At 41.0% G+C, this 23,866-nt stretch overlaps 1 protein-coding gene across 1 annotated transcript in view; it reads left to right on the top strand.

Moving 5' to 3' along the window:
- The window catches only part of LOC140236528 (uncharacterized), a 146,794-nt gene extending 129,429 nt beyond the window's left edge, over positions 1 to 17,365 (top strand). The window contains exons 18-29 of the mRNA XM_072316452.1: positions 365 to 768; positions 2,078 to 2,228; positions 3,031 to 3,374; positions 4,050 to 4,208; positions 5,262 to 5,553; positions 6,278 to 6,336; positions 7,051 to 7,886; positions 8,334 to 8,504; positions 9,971 to 10,108; positions 13,082 to 13,225; positions 15,255 to 15,454; positions 16,377 to 17,365. Of these exons, the coding sequence (XP_072172553.1) occupies positions 365 to 768; positions 2,078 to 2,228; positions 3,031 to 3,374; positions 4,050 to 4,208; positions 5,262 to 5,553; positions 6,278 to 6,336; positions 7,051 to 7,886; positions 8,334 to 8,504; positions 9,971 to 10,108; positions 13,082 to 13,225; positions 15,255 to 15,454; positions 16,377 to 16,562 (3,084 nt within the window). The 3' untranslated portion in view covers positions 16,563 to 17,365. The remainder of the gene's footprint in view (positions 1 to 364; positions 769 to 2,077; positions 2,229 to 3,030; positions 3,375 to 4,049; positions 4,209 to 5,261; positions 5,554 to 6,277; positions 6,337 to 7,050; positions 7,887 to 8,333; positions 8,505 to 9,970; positions 10,109 to 13,081; positions 13,226 to 15,254; positions 15,455 to 16,376) is intronic.
- Positions 17,366 to 23,866: the final 6,501 nt, after the last annotated feature.

Here is a 23,866-nt window from a genome sequence, read left to right as displayed (position 1 = left end):
CAAATTGGCGCAGTAAACCCATATACCATTGTACACACTAGCCAAAGTCCCTGGCAGTGAAAGGGTTAGCCTGTTCCTTGCAAGATTTTGAAATCCCCATAGACCTTGCACAAGACCCACCAGGTACCAGTAGACAAATATATTAACCCTCTGTATGCTTTGAGTGTTGATGGGCACAGGAAACCCCCATAGCATTGTACACACTGTCCAAAGTTCCTGGCACATAAAGAACTGGTATGAAATGAGATGAATGTCTTTATGAAAGTGCACGGACAGTTGAGGAGGTTGTAAATATATCCAAAATTATTGTAATCTTGAAGAATTAGACCATCCAAAATGATGTGTTTGAATTTTCTCTTTGTAGGGTGGACAGCAAGGCTCATCATCAAGGAATTTCATCAATGTTGTTGACATCAATGCTGAAGATGTCTTCAGGGACATTCCCCGGCATCCAGACTCCAAACGGAAGGAGGGTCTCCATGGTGACGGTGAGGATCCAAAAGATGGCTCTTCCTCTTCCGGGAGGAAGCTGGGAGAGAGCGATGCAAAGAGGAGGAGGAAGAGTGACGATAGAGACGAAGATATAACGGAGAATGATCCCAGCGTCGCCGAGCTGCACTACAAGGCCCTCTTCCACCGGGATGCGGTCCCGGCGGACGGACTCGCCCTCCTGGAGGATGAGGAGGAGGCCGGTGGTGTGGAGAGGAGGAGGAAGATTGGAGACGAGCTGACCAGGAAGCTGCTGGAAGCAAAGCTGGATAAGGCTGAGTGAGTACTATTGCAAACGAAGAGTTTTATTGGAAAACGAGCTAACTCCATTCTTGTTAACTGAGATATTTGCAATTAAATCTGCTAAAGACAAAGAAAGTAATAAGAAAATATGGGATTATTTTAATCGTAATTTCAAGAATATTGTTGTGTTACAAGTGAGGTATCACTGGGAAGGTTTTGTTTTGCTCTATCTGATCATGAACTTTACTGTAAATGTTTAAAAACTGTGTTTAGCCCATTTTGTGATGAAACTTTTTAAATGATGTACTGTTGTAACTGTGCATGGGCAGTGCTGCGTATACAGTAGGGAGTTACACAAACAAATTTGGGGCAAAATGCGCATGACTTTACATACCAAGACTTAATCAGGAGAGCTCGGAACTACAAGGACCTTTATCCAGATTTAAGTGACCTTTCCCCTTGAAAGAGCACAGAAGTGTTCTGTCATCCATATACTGTATGTGACTTTGTGCTTCTCATGAACCTTGAATATTTCTTATTGTCCTTAATTGAACCATGGCAATTGTACCTTGACTCATTACCTGAGGATACATTTGACATTGACTTTATTTGACATTGACTACATTCCTGGGCCTGCAACTGAATTGCCCATTATTGACATAGATAAGCATGATTTATTTGGTGTTTAGAGTATTAGCCATGATAAAATTTGTTGGGGTACATACTCTTAGACCTAATGTATACATGCTGATAACAAATCCCCTAAATGTCAGTATTTACTTCTCTTGGTACCCGGTGAAATGTTTTCCATGCTGAATTATGATCACCACACCCATGTAGTGACCTGAGGTTGTGAACATAAGATCAATTTTATTAGCATGCCTTGGGCTCACCTTGCCCCCATTAAAAAAATATGTCACAAGACCTTCATGCCTTCTGGCAAACAAATCTGACCGGTTCATTTCCAAACATTTCAGAGTTTTATTGCTCCATCAGAAGTAACCTCTCACATTAACTACTTGTATACACTATCGGGCTTTTTGTGTTATGCTTTGTGGTGTTGACCCTTAGAAGAACAAATACATTTTATGTCAAAGATGTTAACAGATAAGAGTTTACTTGTTGCCATGACGATAAACAGTTCAAACAAGCAATCACAAAACAGATAAATAGTAAAGATATAGTGTACTGTCTGTGACAGACATGAGTGTTTATGAGTGATTTACTACCTGGTCCATTTCATCTCGGATAGGGATATCTGAGTGGGAGTATTAAAGCACTTTGTATTCACTATGGAATAATTTGTGACTATGGATTTTGTGCATCATGCAACTCCGCCCAACAGACGAGGCCTCAGAATGCCATCCCAGCTCACCTTATCACGGGGGAAGTCTCGTGATCGCATCCAGCGGCAGCTGGCCGACATCGACCAGAGGCTGGGAGCCGTCGGTGAGGTGTCGCAGTCCATGCAGAGGGATTACAGCAACACCAGGCTGGTGAGATTTCTAGCTGCTCTCACAGCACTAAAAAACAAACAAACAAACAAACAAACATGATAATGGGCAGCTTTTACTTAATGTTTGGAAATTATGAAAACTGAAAATTTGACAGAAAGAAAAAAAAAAGTTTTCCTACTCCCCTCCTCTTCTTTTAATCTTCTTCCTCCTCCTCCTCCTCTCTCTCTCCTCCTACTCCTCCTCCTCTTCTTTCTCCTGCTCATAACACCAGATTATTGTTGTAATAAAAAAAATTGGTGTGCAGCATTTGACACACAAGAAAATGTAGTGTATTCAGACAGCTAAATCCAAATTCTTTAAATTATTATTCAGCTTTTGTAAATCATGGTGAAATGGAAATTGCTTTGTGCTAGATATTCTGGATCTTTTGACAGTTACAGGTAAGTTACTGTGTAATGAATTTACATCGCTCTTTTTTTTCTCTTTTTTGTTGATACCAAGAGTGCCTGTTTTGAATCACATTACTCAATCTGGAAGTTTTAAGGTGCGCTTTCTTGCTATCACAAAATTTTCAAATGGTCCAATGCTTTTTATATAAATATTTGGTTCAGAGGCTTGATATAGTTTCCATGTAGTGGCCTGCCTTTATAAAGAGCTGTGAAGTTGTCAAGAATTGTCATGAGAATCAAATGTGATTAAGAATACAAAGATAATGAATTGATAGATGAAAAAAACATTGCAAGGAAAACTAAGTTTTATGATTATGTAATGAGAATAACTTAGTGCTGAGAACAGATCATGTGACAATTTGTCCCTGTGTGGTTGCACCTTGTATGTCCAGCTCCTGCACACCGTGGAGAATCTCTCAGATGCCATGGCTGCCTCGGGACCCCAGGAGGCCAGGGAGAGACCGGACTACTCCTTCAAGGATTTCCAGGATCCAGCTAGAGGAACTCAGATGGGTACCCCTCCTGCAGGGGCATCGGCATCGGCTGCGGCATCGGCCCCTGCTCCCGCTTCTTCGTGGTCTGCAGCTGCTCCAACCACTCTGAATGACAGCAAGGAGGAGGGAAGAGATGCCAAAGAGGGAGGAGATAGAAAGGATGATGCGGGAGGCGGGGAAGTGGAAGATGAGGAGAGGATCGACGGAGGAGTGGAACAAGATGGAGAGGGTGAATTGGAGAGGTGAGGTGAACAAGGGTATCTGTTGCAGATGTGATAATTTTCAGGCAGTGTGACAAACATGCTAACTTTAATTACTTGTGCTTATGGCAGCTTTTATGGTTTGTAGACAAAATGGAATGGAATAGTTAATAAGCCACCATCTCTGACATCTACATGTTATCATTGACTTGGAAGAGAAGACGAGCAGACTGAAATTTTTGATAGAATTTAGACGGTGTGCCTCATACCTAAATACATATGTTGGGAAACAGTATTGACTTTCTTTTGAGCAGATATATTGCAACTCTGTTAGATTGGTGCATGACACAGTGCATTTCACACTGATGAGCGCAGAATGAATTTTCTTGATTTTGAAATCCAAAACCGTCAATTGAGAACTGAGAACTAAGAATCATCAAACACCCGACAAGTTCCTGTGCGTGTAACAAATTTTATAGCAGTTGTGCTCTTTTAGTTCCTGTTACATCTATTAAATACTATTTCAGTTAAACAGTGGGGGGGGGGGGGGGGAATGATGAGAATGTCCAATGTTCTGGTAAACAACTGGTGGTAAACAGGCAAGTGCATTCTATCAGATGATGTGAAAAAAAGACTATTCCATTGGCAAAACATTCTCTTGCAGGAGACACTTCCATTATTGCTGTGTTTTGTTTTCTTTCATACATGGTTTTGTAGGACTGAGGTGACAGAGGGAAATTTGACTTTGGGGATATCAGGCATCAGCGGGGTCAGTGACATCATAGCCGAGGTCATCGCAGGCGATGAGATGGATGCGGAGGAGTTTGGTATCACGGAGGAGCAACAGAAGGCCGCCCAGAGGCGTGTGAAGATCAGGTGTGTGTACCCACCATCCCTTGCATGGGTGATCATTCTAGTCCTGAAGTTGATGAAATTGTCATATTCATGAAGTTTAAACTGGCCATTCAATCCAGATGATGTCCAGTGTCATTCATAGAGCTCCAACTTATTTAACTGAGGTTCTCTTTTTTGAGTGTGGGGTAAGGATGATCAGCACCATCTGTGGCTACAAAGTAGAATTAATCTCAGTGGAGTTGTTGAATGATCCTTGTAAAAGCAGTAATTATGGATTGAACTGATTACAGAAACACACAAAGAAGCATTGATTGTCTGTTCATAGCAATTAGGATAGGGTAACAAAACGAGTGAAGACTCTCCTTCTTATTTATTGATCGATTCATTAAACATCAGGATCACGAGGATAGAAATTTTTCTGTTGTGAGCAAATCCGTAAATGCCAAATACTAGAAGAGCTAACAAACACTTTTGAAAAGTGTCACTGCATTAAAAATCAAAGGCTTAATTCACCATTTGCAGATGCAACAAAAACCCAGCATCAGTGCTTCAAAATAGTTCTAAAATTGTGAGTTAGGGATAGAAACAACCAGTGTCAAAAATTTGAACCAGTATAATCACTGTTAAGTATTGTTACATTTACAAAATGTGAACAATAGTAATAATAAAAATGTTTCCAGACTAAACTGCCTACAGTTATGGTTTAATGAGAGAAATAGTAATATCTCCTTATATTATAGGCTTAATCGCAAAAATTTCATATGGTAGGATGTTTTGTGATAGAACTGACCTACACATATGCATCAAAAGTGATATCTTGCACATTTTTAATTATCTGCTCCCAAAGGTAAACTGGACCTTTAGTATTAGTTTTCAGCATTATTTCATTCTACGGAAAAAACTGTCACTGCTTTGTATTGTTTATAGAATGGCCACACTTAATATACATATTAAGCTCTAGGCACAAATGCATGCAATTTGTGTGACGACACAGGAAAAGGACTGCACTATTCAAAGTTCTGAGTTTGAATTTTGTGAACCCATTTCTCATCATGTGCACCATCTCTCCCCCAGGCAAGCCAAGTACGGGGACGATGACCTGGCGGATCTTGACCTGACCACGCTGACCGACAGACAGCTCCAGGAAATCTTCTCGCCCCGGGACCAGCAGCAGCGGGAGGAGCCGCCCGAGCCGTGGCCCTTTGCCGCCAAGCCCAAGCAGAGGCCCAAGGAAGAACAGCAGAGGATCAGGGAGTGGATGGAGAGAAGGAAGAAGGAGCAGGTGGCAGAATACAAGAAGAAGAGGGGGGAGAAGATAGAGGCGGAGCATCGACCGTTCAAGTCTGGGTCAGGGGGTCTCCGTCAGGTAAGTGGTGATGTCGTAGTTATGGTAGCCGCTGTTAATTGTATGCTTTTTATGGTTCTGTGTAATATGATGATGATAGTGATGCTGCTGATGAAAGTGATGATGATGATGGTGATGATGAGATGATGATGATGATGATGATGATGATGATGATGATGATGATGATGGTGATGATGGTGATGATGATGGTGATGATGATGGTGATGATGATGGTGATGATGATGGTTATGAGATTATGCTGGTGATGACATGACGATGATGATGATGATGGTAATGATGACTCCTCATTTGGCACAATGTGCCTGGTTGATACCGTTTGCTGAAAAATACCAGTCACCTTGGGGGAACCAGGAGGGGTTGGCATCAGTCGCCTGTTGGTGACAATGGCAGTGCTGATCACAGTGATGATGATGATGATAGTTATGATGAGGAGGAAGAGGGTGAGAAGGAGGAAGAGGAGGAGGAGGATGAAGATTGCACATGATTGTATACAGCGTGTAAATGTAGGTATTTACATATGCTTCCACTGATAAACTAAAGAGTTGTACAGTTAAATGTTTCAATTTCTCAATGTGCATTTTCAATTGTGCTGCAAAGAATGCACGTTGATACAGTTTTTATGCAAATTCCAGCTGTACAAGATACATTATTGTCAGCATTATTGTCATAATGTGCTTAATCAAAATTTCATGACCCATTTCATACTCTCCTTTTCAACCTGCAGATTCCAACATCCACGAAAGAAATCAAGAAGACTGAGACTGAGAAGAAGATGAAGAGAGAGTAAGTCCTAACACAAGTAGTTTTTGACACATGGTAGCATTAATGTCAACCAGAGCATGAGTTGTGGTTTGTCACCCCATCAAAACAAATTTTTGGAGTCTTAGGCCCGAATTCACGAAGGTGGTACAAATGAAACCATGGTTTAAACCATGGACAAAAACCATGGAGCGCCAAATGTCGCATGGAATATTTCGTTACGAAATCAGTCATTTCGTTGATGAAATGATTATTTTGTAACGAAATGACAATATTTTGCAACTAAATGAACATTTCGTTCACAAAATGATAATTTCATTAACGAAACAGTCACTTTGTCGACGAAATGACCAATTTCGTAACGAAATATTCCGTGCGACACTTGGCGCTCCATGGTTTTTGTCCATGGTTTAAACCATGGTTTCATTTGTACCACCTTCGTGAATTCGGGCCATTGTGAGGTACGTGCTATAGAGACATTAACAATTGGAAATAGTGATTAAATAATCTAGTTGATTTAACAAGATAAAACTGGAGATGAGCTTTGCTTTTGGTGCAGGGATCATTAGTACTCTATGGCTTTCTCATCATTTTGGGTAGAAGTGCTTACTTGGACAATATGCACATGGCAGAATAGTGGGTTTACTAGTTTGATGATGCAGATTTTTGGCAAATTATGGAAGAGAGTGTGTTTCCAAATATAATGTTTGTTTATTTGTTTTGTTTCTCCAAACTCAGACTGAAGCAGAAGGACCACTATGAAGACAGACTAACCCAGGCTAAGGCTCTGATGGCAGAGATCTTTGAGGAGAAACCAAACATTCCCCAGGGACTACCCCCATCAAGACCTTCCAAGACCACCAAACAAGCAAAGGCCCCTGCAACGACCCGGCAGACACCTCAGCCAGCTTCAAGCAGACAGCCCCCAGCCAAGCAAGGCCCTGGGCCGTCTGGGCTGGCCAGGACTAGAGTACTTGCAGGGGATGCCGGCCAGAGCCGAGATGACCGGCTTGGTCCTTCCAAGGAGGCAAGGAGAGATGATGCCCACCCTGTTGCCAGGGGAACCTACATGTTCATCGACAGTGGAGCATTCAGGGGCAGACAGCCTTTGGCTCCTCGCCCACAGAACTCAGAGATCCGGGACCACAGGGATGAGTCAGGTGAGAGGCGGATGGAGAATCGCAGAAGCAGAGCCGGGGCAGACGAGAAACCGCAACCAGCACGGCGGACGCTGCTGGGCAGCCTGGAGAGGTCCGTGCAGTTTGTCGAACGGAGATCCAGTGACGAGGACTTACAGCTTGTCCTGGAGGAGATGTCCGACCTTGTCGCCCCACCGCCAGACAGGGAAGAGGAGGAAAACGATCGCGATGTCGGGAATGTCACACTGTTGCAGTACATGGACAGGTCCTACAAGGACATCGTCAGAGTTCAGAGGCCGGAGGTAACAAGGAAGAAGGACGCGACACCAAGGAGATCAAAGACGTACACAGATATGCTGCAGGAGATGAAGGCAGAGGTCGGCTCCAGTAGGGCGCCCTCTACCAGTGACCTGAAGGCCAAGCAGAGACTCTATGGTAAAAGTGATGACTCATGATTACCAACGCAATCATCTTAATTTACATTCTTGTTTTTGGGTTTTTTTTGCATTTGGAATATGGATAACAACTGTCCAAAAAAAAAATTGATTTTTGGCACTTGGCCAGGTAAGATGAATTTTGCGTTTTTCTTACTTCTGTGGGAATAAAACATTAATTGGTGGAACATGTAATAAACAAAAATATTTATGTGCTTTTATTTTCGCGCCAGCATCTGGTCGCATGAAATGCACAGTAATTTCCACATTGCCAAAATTTCCACTTTTGCAGTAGTCTAAAGCCCAATCAATTGAGTGTCGTGCTGTTTATTGCCTCCCCAGGGTCCACCAGCTCAAGTATGTCATTAGAAAATAAGTAAACATGTCATTTTGTCTGAACACCACCGGTCAGTGATGTGAATGTTGTGCCTGTCTTCTGTCTCACCAGGCTCCAAGCGTTTGCCGGGATGGAATAAGAACAGGAAGCAGTACCCTCGGATGCCCAAGACGTACACTCAGCAGCTGGCCGAGATGAAAGGGGCCAGAGGTGGGGAGGGTCAGAAGACGAGGCTGATTCAGAGATCAAGACCCAGACCATCCACTCAGAGGCCTGCCACAGGTATTGACAGACATAGTGTAATAATGGTACAATTGCATTTTATAAGACCGATTGATGTGATGGTGTCCAACTGCTATGAAAATGTATAGTAGGAAAGGAGAGAGTGCAAAGTTGCAATTTCAAAGGAACTCATTTAGGGGGCTGAAGAAGACCTCTATTTCATCACAAACTTTGGTGGCTTGGAGAATCCAAAGGCTGTTGTAATAAGATAATTTCTTCTTCTTTTTTTTTTCTTCCTCTTTTAAAGATAGCTACAATGTAGTTGTGGTCATTTTTCTTTTCTTTTTCTATGTATGTAATTGCTGGAACTCAGCTTTTGTATGTTATGTGGTAAGTGTTTTAATAATGAAAAGTAATGAATATTCATGAGCAACCACTGAAAGCTCAATTCAGTCTTCAGAAGTTGGTGGAAAACAGATGCACAAACAAGCAATAAACAAGCCAATAAACTAAAGAAATTTGGCAAGGGATAATGAAGAAATGTAAAAGTTCTTATATTCTTCATCCATTGCATGTCAAACTTATTTTTCCACACTAGGCAAATCATCTGTGAGAAATGTCTGTAGAACCATTGTTCCAGCACTACAAATGTTCCATCAACTTTTGACTTATTCATCATTGTGAGAAATTTAGAAATATTGTGCCTTAACCCTATTCTAACTGGGCTATTTGAGACCAAGTTTTTACTGGGGGGGGGGTCAATTTGACCCCCCCTTCAGATCTCGGCCGCCGATCGCGCGATCACCGCAAAATTTTGCCTGAACATAGAGCCGGATGTAAACTACAAGATTACATGGTCATACAATAGAAAAATGTTGATTTCATATTTTTTAATAAATTAATTATGCAAATTAACGCATGAAATCATATTTTCACCTACAACTCCATCAAAAAGACTGAAGGATTATTAGATTTTTGTGTCAGAGTTCCTCAAGACACATCAAACAATTTTCTTGTAAAAAAATAGCACAATCAAAATCATTTTCTTTTGTTTTTTATTGTTTTGTTAATTTCTTATGTATTTTATTGTTTTTTCGATCTTTTGTTTTCTATTGTTTTTTTGCCAAAATTTGTTGGAGGCACTTTTTCAAGCTTATCTACATTAGAATTGATTTATTTCAATGGTTAAAAGTTGAAATAATCTAATTTATAACAATTAAACAAAAAACACAGTTTCCATTGGATTTGCACACGAAATCATGAATTTGAGCAGTTTTCGGGTTGACATGCATATGCAAAACATTGCATAACTTCAGAACGGTGTACCCGGACATCGCAAATTTGGTCTCAAAATATGCGGGAGACTTCAATGAAAAAAGTCATGAAACGACGCGGCAAAATCTTTGCGCGTTGCGGAATCGTGGCGCGAAACGTCGAGGGGGGGGTCAATTTGACCCCCTCCCCAGTTAGAATAGGGTTAAATAAATTATATTTTCATGATTGAATGTAAATCCTTTTGTCTTTAGCCACGATGACCCTCAGTCAAAGTAGACGTCAGCAAGTAGAGAGGAGGGGAATTACTCCAGAGCCCACTCCACGGTCTTCAACCCCGTATACATCCAGGCTGGCTGAACTGGGCAACACAGGTACACATAGGGGCAGAGGTGAGTGGACATAATCTAGATACAAGACTTAAGAACTCGTGAATTTATTTTTTGTTTTTTTGTTTTTTCAGGGTCGTTGTGTGAACTGTGACAATAGGGGCATTAATACTGCTACCAAAACCAGCATTCTGTTCGTAGAAATAGACTGGAATAAAAAATCCCTCCTCAGAAGTGGAGTTTTTTTTATGCCTCCGCCTCCGGGCAAACAAAGGATGCGAGCCTGCAACGTCGGCTGCTGCAGCCGTCCCCGACACGTCCCCACATGTAGACTTACGTGTATGTTGTGTACATGTGTGCGATGCATCAACTTCAACTTTACCTCCTGGCATTTTGTGTGGCTCTAAATCAATTCCCAATCTTAGATGAGGGAAAATCCTGCTGTGATCAAACGCAATTTGGACTATAGTTTCGATTTTATTGAATTTTGGCTTCAATTTTGTCTTCAGTAGTTCTGAAAATGGGTGGAAAACACTGCTGCTACGGAACATACAACAGTATGACCGCATCACTTCAAACTTGAATGATTTTAAGCATTATGATTGATTGTGAAATTTGAACTAGACAACGAATCTCTCATAATCAATATGTTTCCAAGGATTTTTTTAAAGTTAGACTCATACTAATTAGACTTCTTGAAATAGAATGACGATTTTGACCTATTTTTCTAGTAACAAGAACAGTTAGGAGGCCTAGCCCTATATAGACTAGATCTAGAGTAGATCTAGACGTAGACCTAAAATTAAAAACAAAAACAATGATAGACCTAACCTCCCTGACATTCGCAGTAGGCAACATATATTTCCCCCGTTGACTTATTCATCACGACCCAGGTCTGGTACGTTGGTTTGTTGAGGTATGTCCGGTCGGCCTAACCTCACCAAGGAAAACGTGAAAAGGGCTCGTGTCCGAAACCTCATTGAACTTCAGGCTTGAAACACTCCCATCCGCGAAAAGACGGTAGTCCTCAAATGACTTGTATCCCTTCAGCTTTTCCAGTCATAGTCAGTCCGATTGATGATCAGGTAGTTGAACACGTCAAAGAGTCCAAAATCTGGAATACTCTCGAAGTTGTATGTAAACCCAGCGAGCTTGTAGGATCGGAGAACAAGCAGCCTACCAGAGCGAGCTTCTCCTGCAGTGACCGGCCGGTGTCCGCCCGGGAGAGGTCGGGATCGATGGGCAAATCCAAATCAGCTATGGCAGTTGCACTAGTTTGATGAGTTTCTCCTTGTTGTAGCCGCTTGTGCTCACACCTATATCCCTCAAATACTCAGTTAATTCCTTAACTGTCCAATTCTTCCATGGCTTGCTCGAACTTTGGCTATCAGAACTTGAAGCTGACGCCATCACAAAGCAAGATTATGGCAAACAAGAGTTGTCGATTATCTGCAGTGAGTAATGATCGTAGACAATACACGCGTGAATGCAAAAACAGTGTGGCGCGCGCATCGGCGCTTATTTCGCTTGCCTGACTTAGTTACAATCACGAGGGTCGCGTGGGGTTGACGTCATTATGCATATCATTAGTAAACCGGTCTATTCCCGAAGGTATTTTCTTGAAACTTAGTGTACACATGTACTACTGCATAAAGATTCTCCAGAGAGAGTTTCATGTCATAAGGTCAAAGGTCAAAAGGTCAAAGGCTAGGTGAATATGTCACAATTTCACTTTTCTCGCAAATGGTTCAATGTATCTTCATGGAACTTGGTACATACACATGTACTGACTGGCATGGGTCAATAGTCAGGGGGTCAAAGGTCAAAGTCAACTCCTCAAAATTTTATTTTTTCCCTCATATACTATTATTGCTAATATGCTTGCATTATTACTTTTAAAACTAAAACTTGATATATACATGTATTCCCTTATGGAGATTCTCTGGGAAATCTCCAACCAGAAGGTCAAAGGTTAAGGGTCAAAGGCCAGGTTTAAATGCAATATATATATATATATATATATATATATATATATATATATTATACTGTAATTTTTCACTCATTCTTCATACCTTGAAAATTACTCAATGCATAAACTTATAAAAGGGTCGGTCAGAAGTCAAGTAAAAATTCTCAATTCCCCAAATACATGTACCTGCACTCCATAGCAAACCTAGTTCAAGGAAAGTAAACATTCAAGATATTTCTGACAAATCTGTCATTTCAATATTTTGTCAGTTTTGTGAAACTGTCATAACACATTGTGAAGACATTGTACCAAACACCTATTGGGAGAATCATGCATTATGGCGGAGGCATCAGTCGCCATAGCAACATTTCTATTTTTTTTTAAGTCTATAGTTTGTTTTCCAGGGGTTTTTTTTGTTTTGTTTTGTTTTGTTTTGCTTTTTGCCATTGTAAATGCGCAATCCCTAGCTCACCAATTTTATGCAGGTTTTTGGTCACACATAAATGGTACACTGAAAAACTTAAGTTTTTCTCATTCCAGTTTTTTGCAATATAAATGTGATCTTTTAAGGTCTACATGTACAACGTATAGCTGTGGAGTCCCACTTGTGGGGTGAGCTTTGAAGTTCATCCTAAAGACTTTACTTCAATCAATGTTCAGATGAGGAACTGTTTAGGCCCATTTGATACGACCACAGACCCTTGTTCAAGAGGTTCTTGGTTCAAGTCTGCTGTCAGCAGCAGTAATAGTATTGCAGGCAAAGCCATTGATCCTCATTGCCCAGTGCTTTTGATAAGACTTACAGTCATCAGTCTCTGGAGTCTTGTGTACAAAGCATTTAATTGCTTCTGTACTAACAGCATAAGGTAAATTCAAATTCAGCTAAATCCACTTAATGCCAGCAGATATTCTCAGCATATGAATTCTGTCTAGTATTTTCAGCAATTGTAAAGCTGCACCTTAAAAGTCATTATTGTTCTTGCCGCTGATTTTGTAACAGATTGGTTTACCTGAAATTAAAGTGAACTGACTCATTTTTTTTTCCATACCCTACCCAATATTTCCAGAAGCCATTGTCAGCCCCAGACAGAACCCCGGTATGAGGGCGCGGCCCAGGGCTCACGATCCAGTCCCCTACGTTGACAGGCTCAAACAAAATGCAGCAGAGGCTGCAGGGGCTGTTCCTACCAGGAAATACAGGACTGTCTACGGTAAGCAAAGATTCTCCGTCACACAACCTGACATAAGAGGAGAAAGTGATTAGGTCTTGAGTCTTCTGAGGTTGCTGTGAAACAGTTGAACTGGTTGTACCCACATCTCCTTGTTTATCAGGTGGTAATGTTTTGATTTGCAATGCTTCCATTGGTTTGTGCAAGGAATGTCATATGAGTCACGCTTTTGTTGGGTGATCCAGCAATTATTACAACCTCCTGTATGTATGCTGTCATAGCTGTGCAATAATTTGATACAAAATATGCAATGTGAAGATGTGTTCATAGGTAAATGTGAGACTTGTGGAGCAATGGTAGCATCATCTCACTCTGCATTTGATAAATAACTGTTTCTTTCTAATTTAAATGCAATCGTCATTTTTATGCCTCCGCCACGAAGTGGTGCCGGAGGCATTATGTTTTCGGGTTGTCCGTACGTCCGTCCGCTTTCGTTTACGCGATAACTTGAGTAATATTGACTGGAATTTTATCAAACTTGGTCCAAGTATAAAGTATGATGGGGCATACTTGATTAGATTTTGGGTGAAATCGGCCAAAGGCCAAAGGTCAAAGGTCAAGGTCAAATCATGAAATTGTATCCGTTTACGCGATAACTCAAGACTGGATCAAGCAAATTTCACCAAACTTTGTTGGAGGATGATGTATGATGGGACAATTACTTGATTAGTTTTGTAGTGAAATCGGACAGAGGTCAAAGGTCAAAGATCAAGGTCAAATCCTACAATTTATCTGTTCACGTGATAACTCAAAACTGGGTGAAGTAGCTTTCACCAAACTTGGTCCAAGGATGATGTATGATGGGGCAATTAGTTGAGTAGATTTTAGTGACATCGGTCAAAGGTCAAAAGGTCAAGGTCAAATGCTAAAAATGTTGCTGTTTCCCCCATATCTATGCAATGCCCAAAGGTATTTTCTTGAAACTTAATGTAGACATGTACTACTGCATAAAGATTCTCCAGAGAGTTTCATGTCATAAGGTCAAAGGTTAGGTGAAAATGTTGCAATATCACTTTTCTCGCAAATGGTTGAATGTATCTTCATGGAACTTGGTACATACACATGTACTGACTGGCAGGGATTATCTAGGGAATTTAGGGGTCATGGGTCAGTAGTCAGGGGGTCAAAGGTCAAGGTCAACTCCTCAAAATTTTACTATTTCCCTCATATACTAGTATATGCAATGCTTGCATTATTAGTTTTAAAACTTGATATATACATGCATTACCTAATGGAGATTCTCTGGGAAATTTCCAGCCAGAAGGTCAAAGGTCAAAGGTTAAGGGTCAAAGGCCAGGTTAAAATGCAAAAAAAAATCTATTTTGTACTGTAATTACACTCTTTCTTCATACCTTGGAAATTACTCAATGCATAAACTTATAAAAGGGTCGGTCAGAAGTCAAGTAAAAATTTTCAATTCCCCAAATATGTGTACCTGCACTCTTAGACATTTATAGCAAACCCAGTTCAAGAAAAGTGAACATTCAAGATATTTGTGACAAACCTGTCATTTCAATATTTTGCCAGTTATGTGAAACTGTCATCACACATTGTGAAGACATTGTACTATACACCTATTGGGAGAATCATGCATTATGGCGGAGGCATCAGTCGCCATAGCGACATTTCTAGTTTTAAATCTATTGCAATATCTCTATCAAAGTCAATCTCTTTACACAGAATGATGGTCGTCAATGTGATGTATCTGCACTATTTGTTCCCTTGCCCACACACTTAGTAGGGCTTGGGAGTTTGTATCTGTGCAAAGCTCACAGGGACAACAGATGATTTATTTTCAGTTTCTGAATGCATCAACTTCCTGGGAAGTGTGCTCTGCTAGATCCTGAGCATTGTATGTACATGATATCTCAATTGTGTTATGATGCTTGGCTCAAGTCCAAGACCGTCCCATTTGTAGGTCCTTTATCTTCTCAAGGTGAATGTGTTTATATGCGTGCATAAAAGGATTTTTTACGTAGATGTTTACAATTTCCTCCAACAGGCAAAGGAGAAGCCATGCCCATGGCCACCTACACCTACAAGGCTGCACCCATGCACACCCCGTCCCCAAGGCACCAACCCTATGGAGCAGGGCCCAGGAGACCCCCAGGAGGCGGGGCGGAGGAAGGGTCGGACGTGAGCGACCTGAGTCCCTGGAGCGTGTCAGATGACGTGAAGAGGATCCTGGACAATGATAGCGACCTGGATGAGGTCAGTGATTGGGGATTGATTGGTCAGCAAAATGGCCACCAGTAAGACTAATTTTTCAGAGTATTGTCATTTGGCAAAGTGTTGCCTTGTAAAATGTGCTGATTTGTCTAGCTGTAACAGACTCTGAAATACCTTGAGTTGTTTACCATGTGTAATTGAATTATATCTTCAGTGGAATGTTGATTCGACTGGAGACTTCAATTTTTCAGTTCAATTTTCAAAAGTTAAAATGTTTAACACATTCTCTTTGATTTCCCCAAAGAGCTTGCACAAGCTCCAGATACTTTTCACTACTAATGAGTTACTGTAAGTCAGAAACATTTGTGGCATGAAACTTTACCAAATTTGTGCCTGGCATTCTGTGCTTTGTGTAGACAAAACTTTCACATGTACTTTATTTTTGCGAATCTTGGCTCCCCACAAAATATATTGAGAGTGTTCATGCACATGAAAATTTTTCATTTTACAGTAATCACGAGAAGAAATGAAGAGTAGTACTTCACAGAGATATGACTTGGAAGTTGATTTGGGGTTCCCACACAGGATACCATTGAAGTCCTTCAGTTACAGTGGTCTTACAGTGTTATTTGTCTAAATCTTTACTTGTTGAAGGGCGATGTGGTTTGGTTTGTGTATTCCATGATTGTGTTTATTTTAGCCTGCATTTATGTAAAAAAAAAAATAATAAATCAATAGAAGAAAAAATGATGATAATGTACAGGACTTCATTTGGATTGCTTATTCTTCCTCCCAGGAACAGTTTCTGACAAAAATAATGACAGTGAATAAGATAAATATTTCTAAAAAGTGATCCAAATGTGTGTTTTACAGTTAAAGTGACGAAGCAAATGTTAACGCGCTGTATTCAGACATGAGTGATATAAACACCAAAATGTATTCCTCTATGATTGTCTTGCAATAGGGCCTTCCAACGATTGTAGAACCTCAGTACGAATTCAGCGACATCGACGATCAGGATTTAGGGGAGTACGCCGACTACGCAGCCTCCGTGGACATCAGGGAGTTGGAGGAGATCGTGTCCCTGGAAAGCGGAAGCATTGTCATCAACTGGGATGAGGTGGATGAGCTGTGTGAAACGGTTCAGTGAAGGTCATTAGCATTACACCTCGATGCGCCCTTCTGCACTAACATAATATTGAGTACCTGGGACTGTGCAATTGAGCGGAGTGCTTGTTTTGCCTCTTGCGTGGAAATTTGTTGCGAGTGGAAAGGACATTCTTTTCGAAGGATAAAAGAATACATAGATTTAATGATTTGGTAGTATTTTTTCATTCATGATGAGATGTGGAAAACGGTAGTGAGTGTAGAGACTTTTTTGTCCACACTGGATGACAGTCAAACTTGATCTTCTGAATGCTTGGTGATTCTTTTCTTTTTTGATTATTTAAGTAGTTATAATTATCTTGTAAATTTTTAGTTAGGAATAGCATTGTAGATTCTGCTGTGGATTTTTTTTGTTGGATACACTGTCCTATGATTCCTGTAGTCCATTTACGATTTAAAAGCTTTTCAAGTTTCATTCAATTTATAGATCTACATGTAATTGTTTCTGTTTCTTTCTTTTCTATTAAAAAAATGTACTCCATTTTCCTTTTAAATGTGATGGTTGTCAAAGTCTATTGTATTTGATTATTTTATCCAACTTTGATAGCATAGTTATCATATTTGTGTAACTCTCCTCAAATGTCAACTGCCTTACTCCCTTTAACTATTTACAGTGGGTTTATACACCACTGTATTGGTTAACTATCTATTTTTTCATTACTTCTGAGACAGTACTGGAATCAACTTTTTCACAAACATGCGCTTTTAGAATGCTTGTGTGATATCTTTTTCTCTTTCCCGTGTAAGCTGCCAAGCGCATGGTGGATCTCGCCAAAATGGACACATGCGTCCACCTCTTGTCCTCCTCTAAGAAGGTGCGTCTGCGGAGGGGGTTCACCTTCCCGACGTAATCGCCCAGAGCAAGCAGCTCGGGGGAAAGCGTCTCGGGGGACAGAAAACGGGCCATGTCGCCCGGCTGAAACATGAACGCCCTCCTCAAACCAGGGGAGCCACCCCTGGGGGACGGTTCACGAGCGATACGCCCGTACTCGTCCTTGAAGTCTGCCGTGAGGAAAATGCCAGGTTGCGTACACGATCCCCCCCCCAGAAGAGCCGGGACGCCTGGGGTTGCTGCTCCGCAGGGTCCAGGCGGACCGTATAGAACTCCTCAAGATACCGAAGGAGCAAGGCTTCCGCCTCCTTTTTCTTTTTCTCTAGTTTGATACCACTGTCGTCTTAGACCACCATATCCTTCTCATGCATACTTTGGCATGGCAATCAAGGAATCTCAAGGCATCTCATTGTATTTGTCTTGAAATTAGACACCTTACTGGCAGAGTTGCATGGCTTTTTTTTCTTTTTCCTTTTTCTTTGGCATCTCTCTCTCTCTTTCCCTCTCTTTCTGTCTGTGTAGCCAACTATCTCCGTCTGTCTGTCTGTCTGTCTGTTTTGCTATTTATCTTTCTTTCTTTTCTGTCCATATTGATACTAATTATTGTTATGGAATCTACCAAATTTTTTATTTTACCAACCCCTGATATCTCTTAATAATTCTGTGAAAACTTTGCTATTTGTTGGACCGAATTATTCCTCCTACCGCTTCAACTTTCTAGTCCTATATAGTCCAGTGGATGTACCTTGCTTAGCACACACCATTCTTACGGACATACGTAAACTTCAATACCATAACACAATTCTTTTCAACAATAGTTAACTCAGAATGTATAACCATGTTTTATTCTGGATAAATGCCCAATTAATGCACCACAATTCAATGTCTTTATCATGAACTAATTATTATGTACTAATCGTTGTCGATGTATGCTCACACTTATAAGTCCTGGTATCAGACCTCCCAACATTTGAATTTCAAAATTCCTAATGATTTGCGCGGCTCATCAAACTTTGTGTCACGTCGCGAAATGCCCGGCTTATTGAGATACAATAATATGCATCATGCAGCTACCCAACACACATCTTGATGTTGGGCACATTTACATGCAATTAAGGGATTGTTTCAAGAAGTTTCAAACTGGATTTTTAAAAATCCAGGAGAACCTAAAGAGAGGAGGAAAAAAACAATGAAAATGGTTAGAAATGCAACAAAAAACACAACAGCATTTAGTGGTTTCCATGTAGTCTAAGGTAAAACAGAACTTGAAAAGATAAATTGTTATCTGAACAAAAGGATACAACATTTTGAAATCCATACCAATCTTATCTTGAACCAGAGGTACCAGCAACCTCCTCCTCTGATTTTTTTTTTGTTCCTGAAGATCTATGTAGGTTGCCTTCTTACACTGCTGGAGCAATGCAGTAGGATGTGTCTGCTCATAGCACACTGTACCTCTGGAGAGCAAGTAGTACTTCTGTATAAGAATGTCTCCTAGTGTTTCAGTGGTCATACTGGCTCTGAATTTTGTCTTTGCCTTGGTCACAAAGCTAAACACTCTCTCACAATCAGCATTGCTGTGGAAAAGTACTAAGACTGCTTTCACAAGTTTTGAGAGAGAAGGGTACTTAATCTTCATGTTCAGATCTTTGAGCTGTCCAATCAAATGCCACTGTTGATCAGCATGGGGGCAGTCAACCACTTCTTTGGGCAAATCATCCACTTGATAAGCTAAGAACTCCTCCTCCAGCTGGTCCATCTGCTGACTGGAGTTCACACCAAGGCAACTGAATCTCTCAGCAAAGTATCTGACACTCCCAAAGTGTACATCCTCTCTTTTCCTCACATCTGCAACCTCTGCATGGCAGATGACAGGGTCCTTATATGGGAACTTCTTCACCATATATTGTGCAGCTGAAGTGTAGTAACTTGGCACAGACTTGAAGAAGGCTGATGTGTCAATCATCTCACTTGCTTGCAAATACTCTCTTGCTGCTGCCCCAACAAACAAGTCTTCATCATCTTTCTGATGCACTCTCTCATCAAATGGAAGCTCATACAAGTTGTCTTTGTATGCATTCATTGCAGCAGGTGTGATAAACCGAAGGAACAGAGCTTTCAGTTGATCTAGAAGCACACTCCTCATCACATGTATGCATGGAGCATCTTTTTGTAATGTTACATTTGCCTTCTCAAAAACTGGTATGGATGCAGATAAAAAGCTTTGTACTCTCTGCACTGAGTGCTCTCACAACTCGTTGAGGTCTTGTCAATGGCTTAGAGTCAATTTTTTCCCCTTCAGTTTCTCTAGCCTCCTCTTTTCCTGTCGCATCTGTCTGCTTCCTCTTTGCACCTTGCACAGATTTAGTTGAAGATGCTACCTTGTTGGAATCACCTCTGGATGTCTTTCCCTGTGATTCCACTGTAGATTTATTTGTGGATGCAGCAGTTGAAGCTACTACCAATGGATTCTTTGCAAAAAATGATATGGGAGGTTGAGCTGGTTTGCTTTTCACAACAGCAGTTCCCTTGGTAACACCAGTGCTAACCTGCTTAGAAGTAGCAGTTCCCTTGGCAACACCAGTGCTAACCTGCTTAGAAGTAGCAGTTCCCTTGGTAACACCAGTGCTAACCTGCTTAGAAGTAGCAGTTCCCTTGGCAACACCAGTGCTAACCTGCTTAGAAGTAGCAGTTCCCTTGGTAACACCAGTGCTAACCTGCTTAGAAGTAGCAGTTCCCTTGGTAACAACAGTGCTAACCTGCTTAGAAGTAGCAGTTCCCTTGGTAACACCAGTGCTAACCTGCTTAGAAGTAGCAGTTCCCGTGGTAACACCAGTGCTAACCTGCTTAGAAGTAGCAGTTCCCTTGGTAACACCAGTGCTAACCTGCTTAGAAGTAGCAGTTCCCGTGGTAACACCAGTGCTAACCTGCTTAGAAGTAGCAGTTCCCTTGGTAACACCAGTGCTAACCTGCTTAGAAGTAGCAGTTCCCTTGGTAACACCAGTGCTAACCTGCTTAGAAGTAGCAGTTCCCTTGGTAACACCAGTGCTAACCTGCTTAGAAGTAGCAGCTCCTTTCTTTAGGTCTTCCTGGTTGGATGTGCTAGAGGATGCGACTGTGGTTGATGTACTAGTCGATGCATCTGACATAACTCCTGCAGTGGTCTTTTTATGCCTCCGCCACGAAGTGGTGCCGGAGGCATTATGTTTTCGGGTTGTCTGTCCGTCCGTACGTACGTCCACTTTCGTTTACGCGATAACTTGAGTAATATTTACTGGAATTTTACCAAACTTGGTCCAAGTATGAAGTATGATGGGGCAATTATTTGATTAGATTTTGGGTGAAATCGGCTAAAGGTCAAAGGTCAAGGTCAAATCATGAAATTGCATCCGTTTACGCGATTACTCAAGACTGGATGGAGCAAATTTCACCAAACTTTGTTGGAGGATGATGTATGATGGGACAATTACTTGATTAGTTTTTCAGTGAAATCGGACAGAGGTCAAAGGTCAAAGATCAAGGTCAAATCCTAAAATTTATCTGTTTACGTGATAACTCAAAACTGGATGAAGCAGCTTTCACCAAACTTGGTCCAAGGATGATGTATGATGGGACAATTACTTGAGTAGATTTTGGTGACATTGGCAAGAGGTCAAAGATCAAAAGGTCAAGGTCAAATGCTACAAATGTTGCAATTTCCCCCATATCTATGCAATGTCCAAAGGTATTTTCTTGAAACTTGGTGTGGACATGTACTACTGCGTAAAGATTCTCCAGAGAGAGTTTCATGTCATAAGGTCAAAGGTCAAAAGGTCAAAGGTTAGGTGAAAATGTTGCAATATCACTTTTCTTGCAAATGGTTCAATGTATCTTCGTGGAATTTGGTACATATGCATGTACTGTCTGGCAGGGATTATCTAGGGAATTTAGGGGTCATGGGTCAATAGTCAGGGGTCAAAGGTCAAGGTCAACTCCTCAAAATTTTACTATTTCCCTCATATACTAGTATATGCAATGCTTGTATTATTAGTTTCAAAACTTAATAATGCATTACCTAATGGAGATTCTCCGGGAAATTTCCAGCCAGAAGGTCAACGGTTAAGGGTCAAAGGCCAGGTTTCAATGCCCCCCCCCAAAAAAAAAAACAAAACAAAACAAAACAAAACACAAAAAAACACCAAAAAAAAAAACACACACAAAAAAAAAAAAAAATCTATTTTGTACCATCATCACACTCTTTCTTCATACCTTGGAAATTACTCAATGCATAAACTTCCCCAAAATTCCCCAAATATGTGTACCTGCACTCTTAGCAAATTATAGCAAACCCAGTTCAAGACATTTCTGACAAACATGTCATTTCAATATTTGGCAGTTATGTGAAACTGTCATGGATCACACATTGTGAAGACATTGTACTATACGCCTATTGGGAGAATCATGCATTATGGCGGAGGCATCAGTCGCCATAGTGACATTTCTAGTTTCTCCATGTGATAGGGTGAGTTGATTTAGTTTTTTTGGCAGGTGCTTATGATGAAGAACATGGACCAGCACTTCTCTTCCTTGAGCTTCCTGTCTGTGCAGTTCCAGACACTTCCTTCTTGAAGAAAGCTAACAATGCAGGCCACTGCTGAAGAAGTCGATTGATGCACACACCTAAGGAAAGCCATCGTGTGCTCACATGCTTTATGATTTTCCGTACCTCTACATTGTGAAGACATTGAAATTCTTTCAGTGTTGACTTCCTCTTACTGCTTTTCTCAAGGTAGAAGTAAACATCCACGAGCAGCTCCTCAATGTTCACTGGCAGAGATTTAGCCGCCTTTTCAGCTGCTATGTGCATCAAATGGCATGCACAACCAACCATGTAGATGTCTTCGTGTGCTTGTTTCAGATGATATGCTAAGCCAGACTTTGTACCTTGCATGACATTTGCATTGTCAGCACCAAATGACAAACAGTTGTTCCAGCTGACACCTCTTTTGGATAGTTCCTGATCCAGTCCTTCAAAAATCTTGGCTGCAGTAGACTCTTTAATCTCAACCATAGACATCAATGTGGTACAGACATGTCCAAGGGATTCATCAAAATACTTCACAACCAGAGGGTACAGTTTGAAGTCTTCAATGTCAGTGCTGCCATCTGTAGCAAGGCTGTATGGATTACTCTTTATCACATCTATGATCCCACTCTCTGCATTTCTCGCTAAAGTCCGAACAAGCGATCGTGTCTTAGTTTGACCGCAGCGATACTGCTTGGCCACATTGTTGCTTGGAAACATCTTTCTCAAGAGTGGCCCCACATGATCAGAGACAGCTAGAGGCAAGTTATGCTCAATTAAAAACTCTGTCATTTATACCTCTGCATTTGTCACATCAACTTTCTCATTGAAAGCGCTGAATGTTGTCAGTTTAGGAGTGGAACGAGCTGCGTTGACCAACCTCACATGCTTCCGTGACAATACATGCTTAGCACAGTCTCCACGTCCTCCATGGCTGATCAAAAAATCTGATCCACATGAACTACAATGAGCATAGCTCTCACCAACTGCAGATGGGCCAAGGCATGGCCATTCTTCGTGATATTTTGATATATAGCGTTGGCGCTGATATTGCTTCTTTTCCTTGGATGGTGGTTTTGATTTTGGCATGATGTCCAACAGTTATCTTCTCTTCAAGAACTGCATGTGGAAAAAGAAAATTAAATGAAATGAGAAAGAAATGAGGTCCTGCAAATAGGCCAGGCTGGGCTAACTAAACAAATGAAAATTTTATTTTTCTTTTAAATTAGCATTAATATGATTTAGTTAATATCTTTTATTGCTACTTGCATTAAAAAAAAACAACAACAAGCAAACAAACGAGAAAAACGCTTTGTTTTTAATAACATAGTTAGATTAATCAATTCATGATCAGTGTTAAAATATCCATTATATCAAAGAGCAGTATCAACATTTTGTGGTGGTAGACCCGTACAAAACACCATAACGCTGCGCGACGGGCCCGCTGGGTGAGCGGGGTTTCACTCCAGCCGCCGCTGGAAGGAAGGCAGCTGCAACTGCACTCGCTCGATAATATCAGTTATGGCGTAATCACATCGCTCAAATCACAACGAACAAACATCAGTATTGAAAATACACATCATAAAATTACTTACAAGTGATGATTTTGTCCTTTTTAGAGCATCGTCGGGATCAATGACGGCCTTCTGTTAGGAAAATGATGTCGGATATCGAGGCAACTCCGTGCGATCAACGTACACAAGCTATGCACATGTGCACACACGTCGTATGTGTATGCAGTGCATGCAGTGTGTGTACGTATATCGCAATCTCACTTCCGCACTCAATATATGAATGCTGCCATCTATCGTCAAAGACATGTAATTCTTCACTAATTTATTTATTACTATTATTTTTTTTTTTCAGAAAATAATAGAAAAAAGTGGAAAAG

The sequence above is a fragment of the Diadema setosum genome, chromosome 13 (genome assembly GCF_964275005.1).
Source record: "Diadema setosum chromosome 13, eeDiaSeto1, whole genome shotgun sequence".
In the NCBI taxonomy this organism is placed as follows: Eukaryota; Metazoa; Echinodermata; class Echinoidea; order Diadematoida; family Diadematidae; genus Diadema; species Diadema setosum.
The sequence above is the reverse complement of the archived record's forward strand: the minus strand, read 5'-3'. Positions and strand labels throughout refer to the sequence as shown.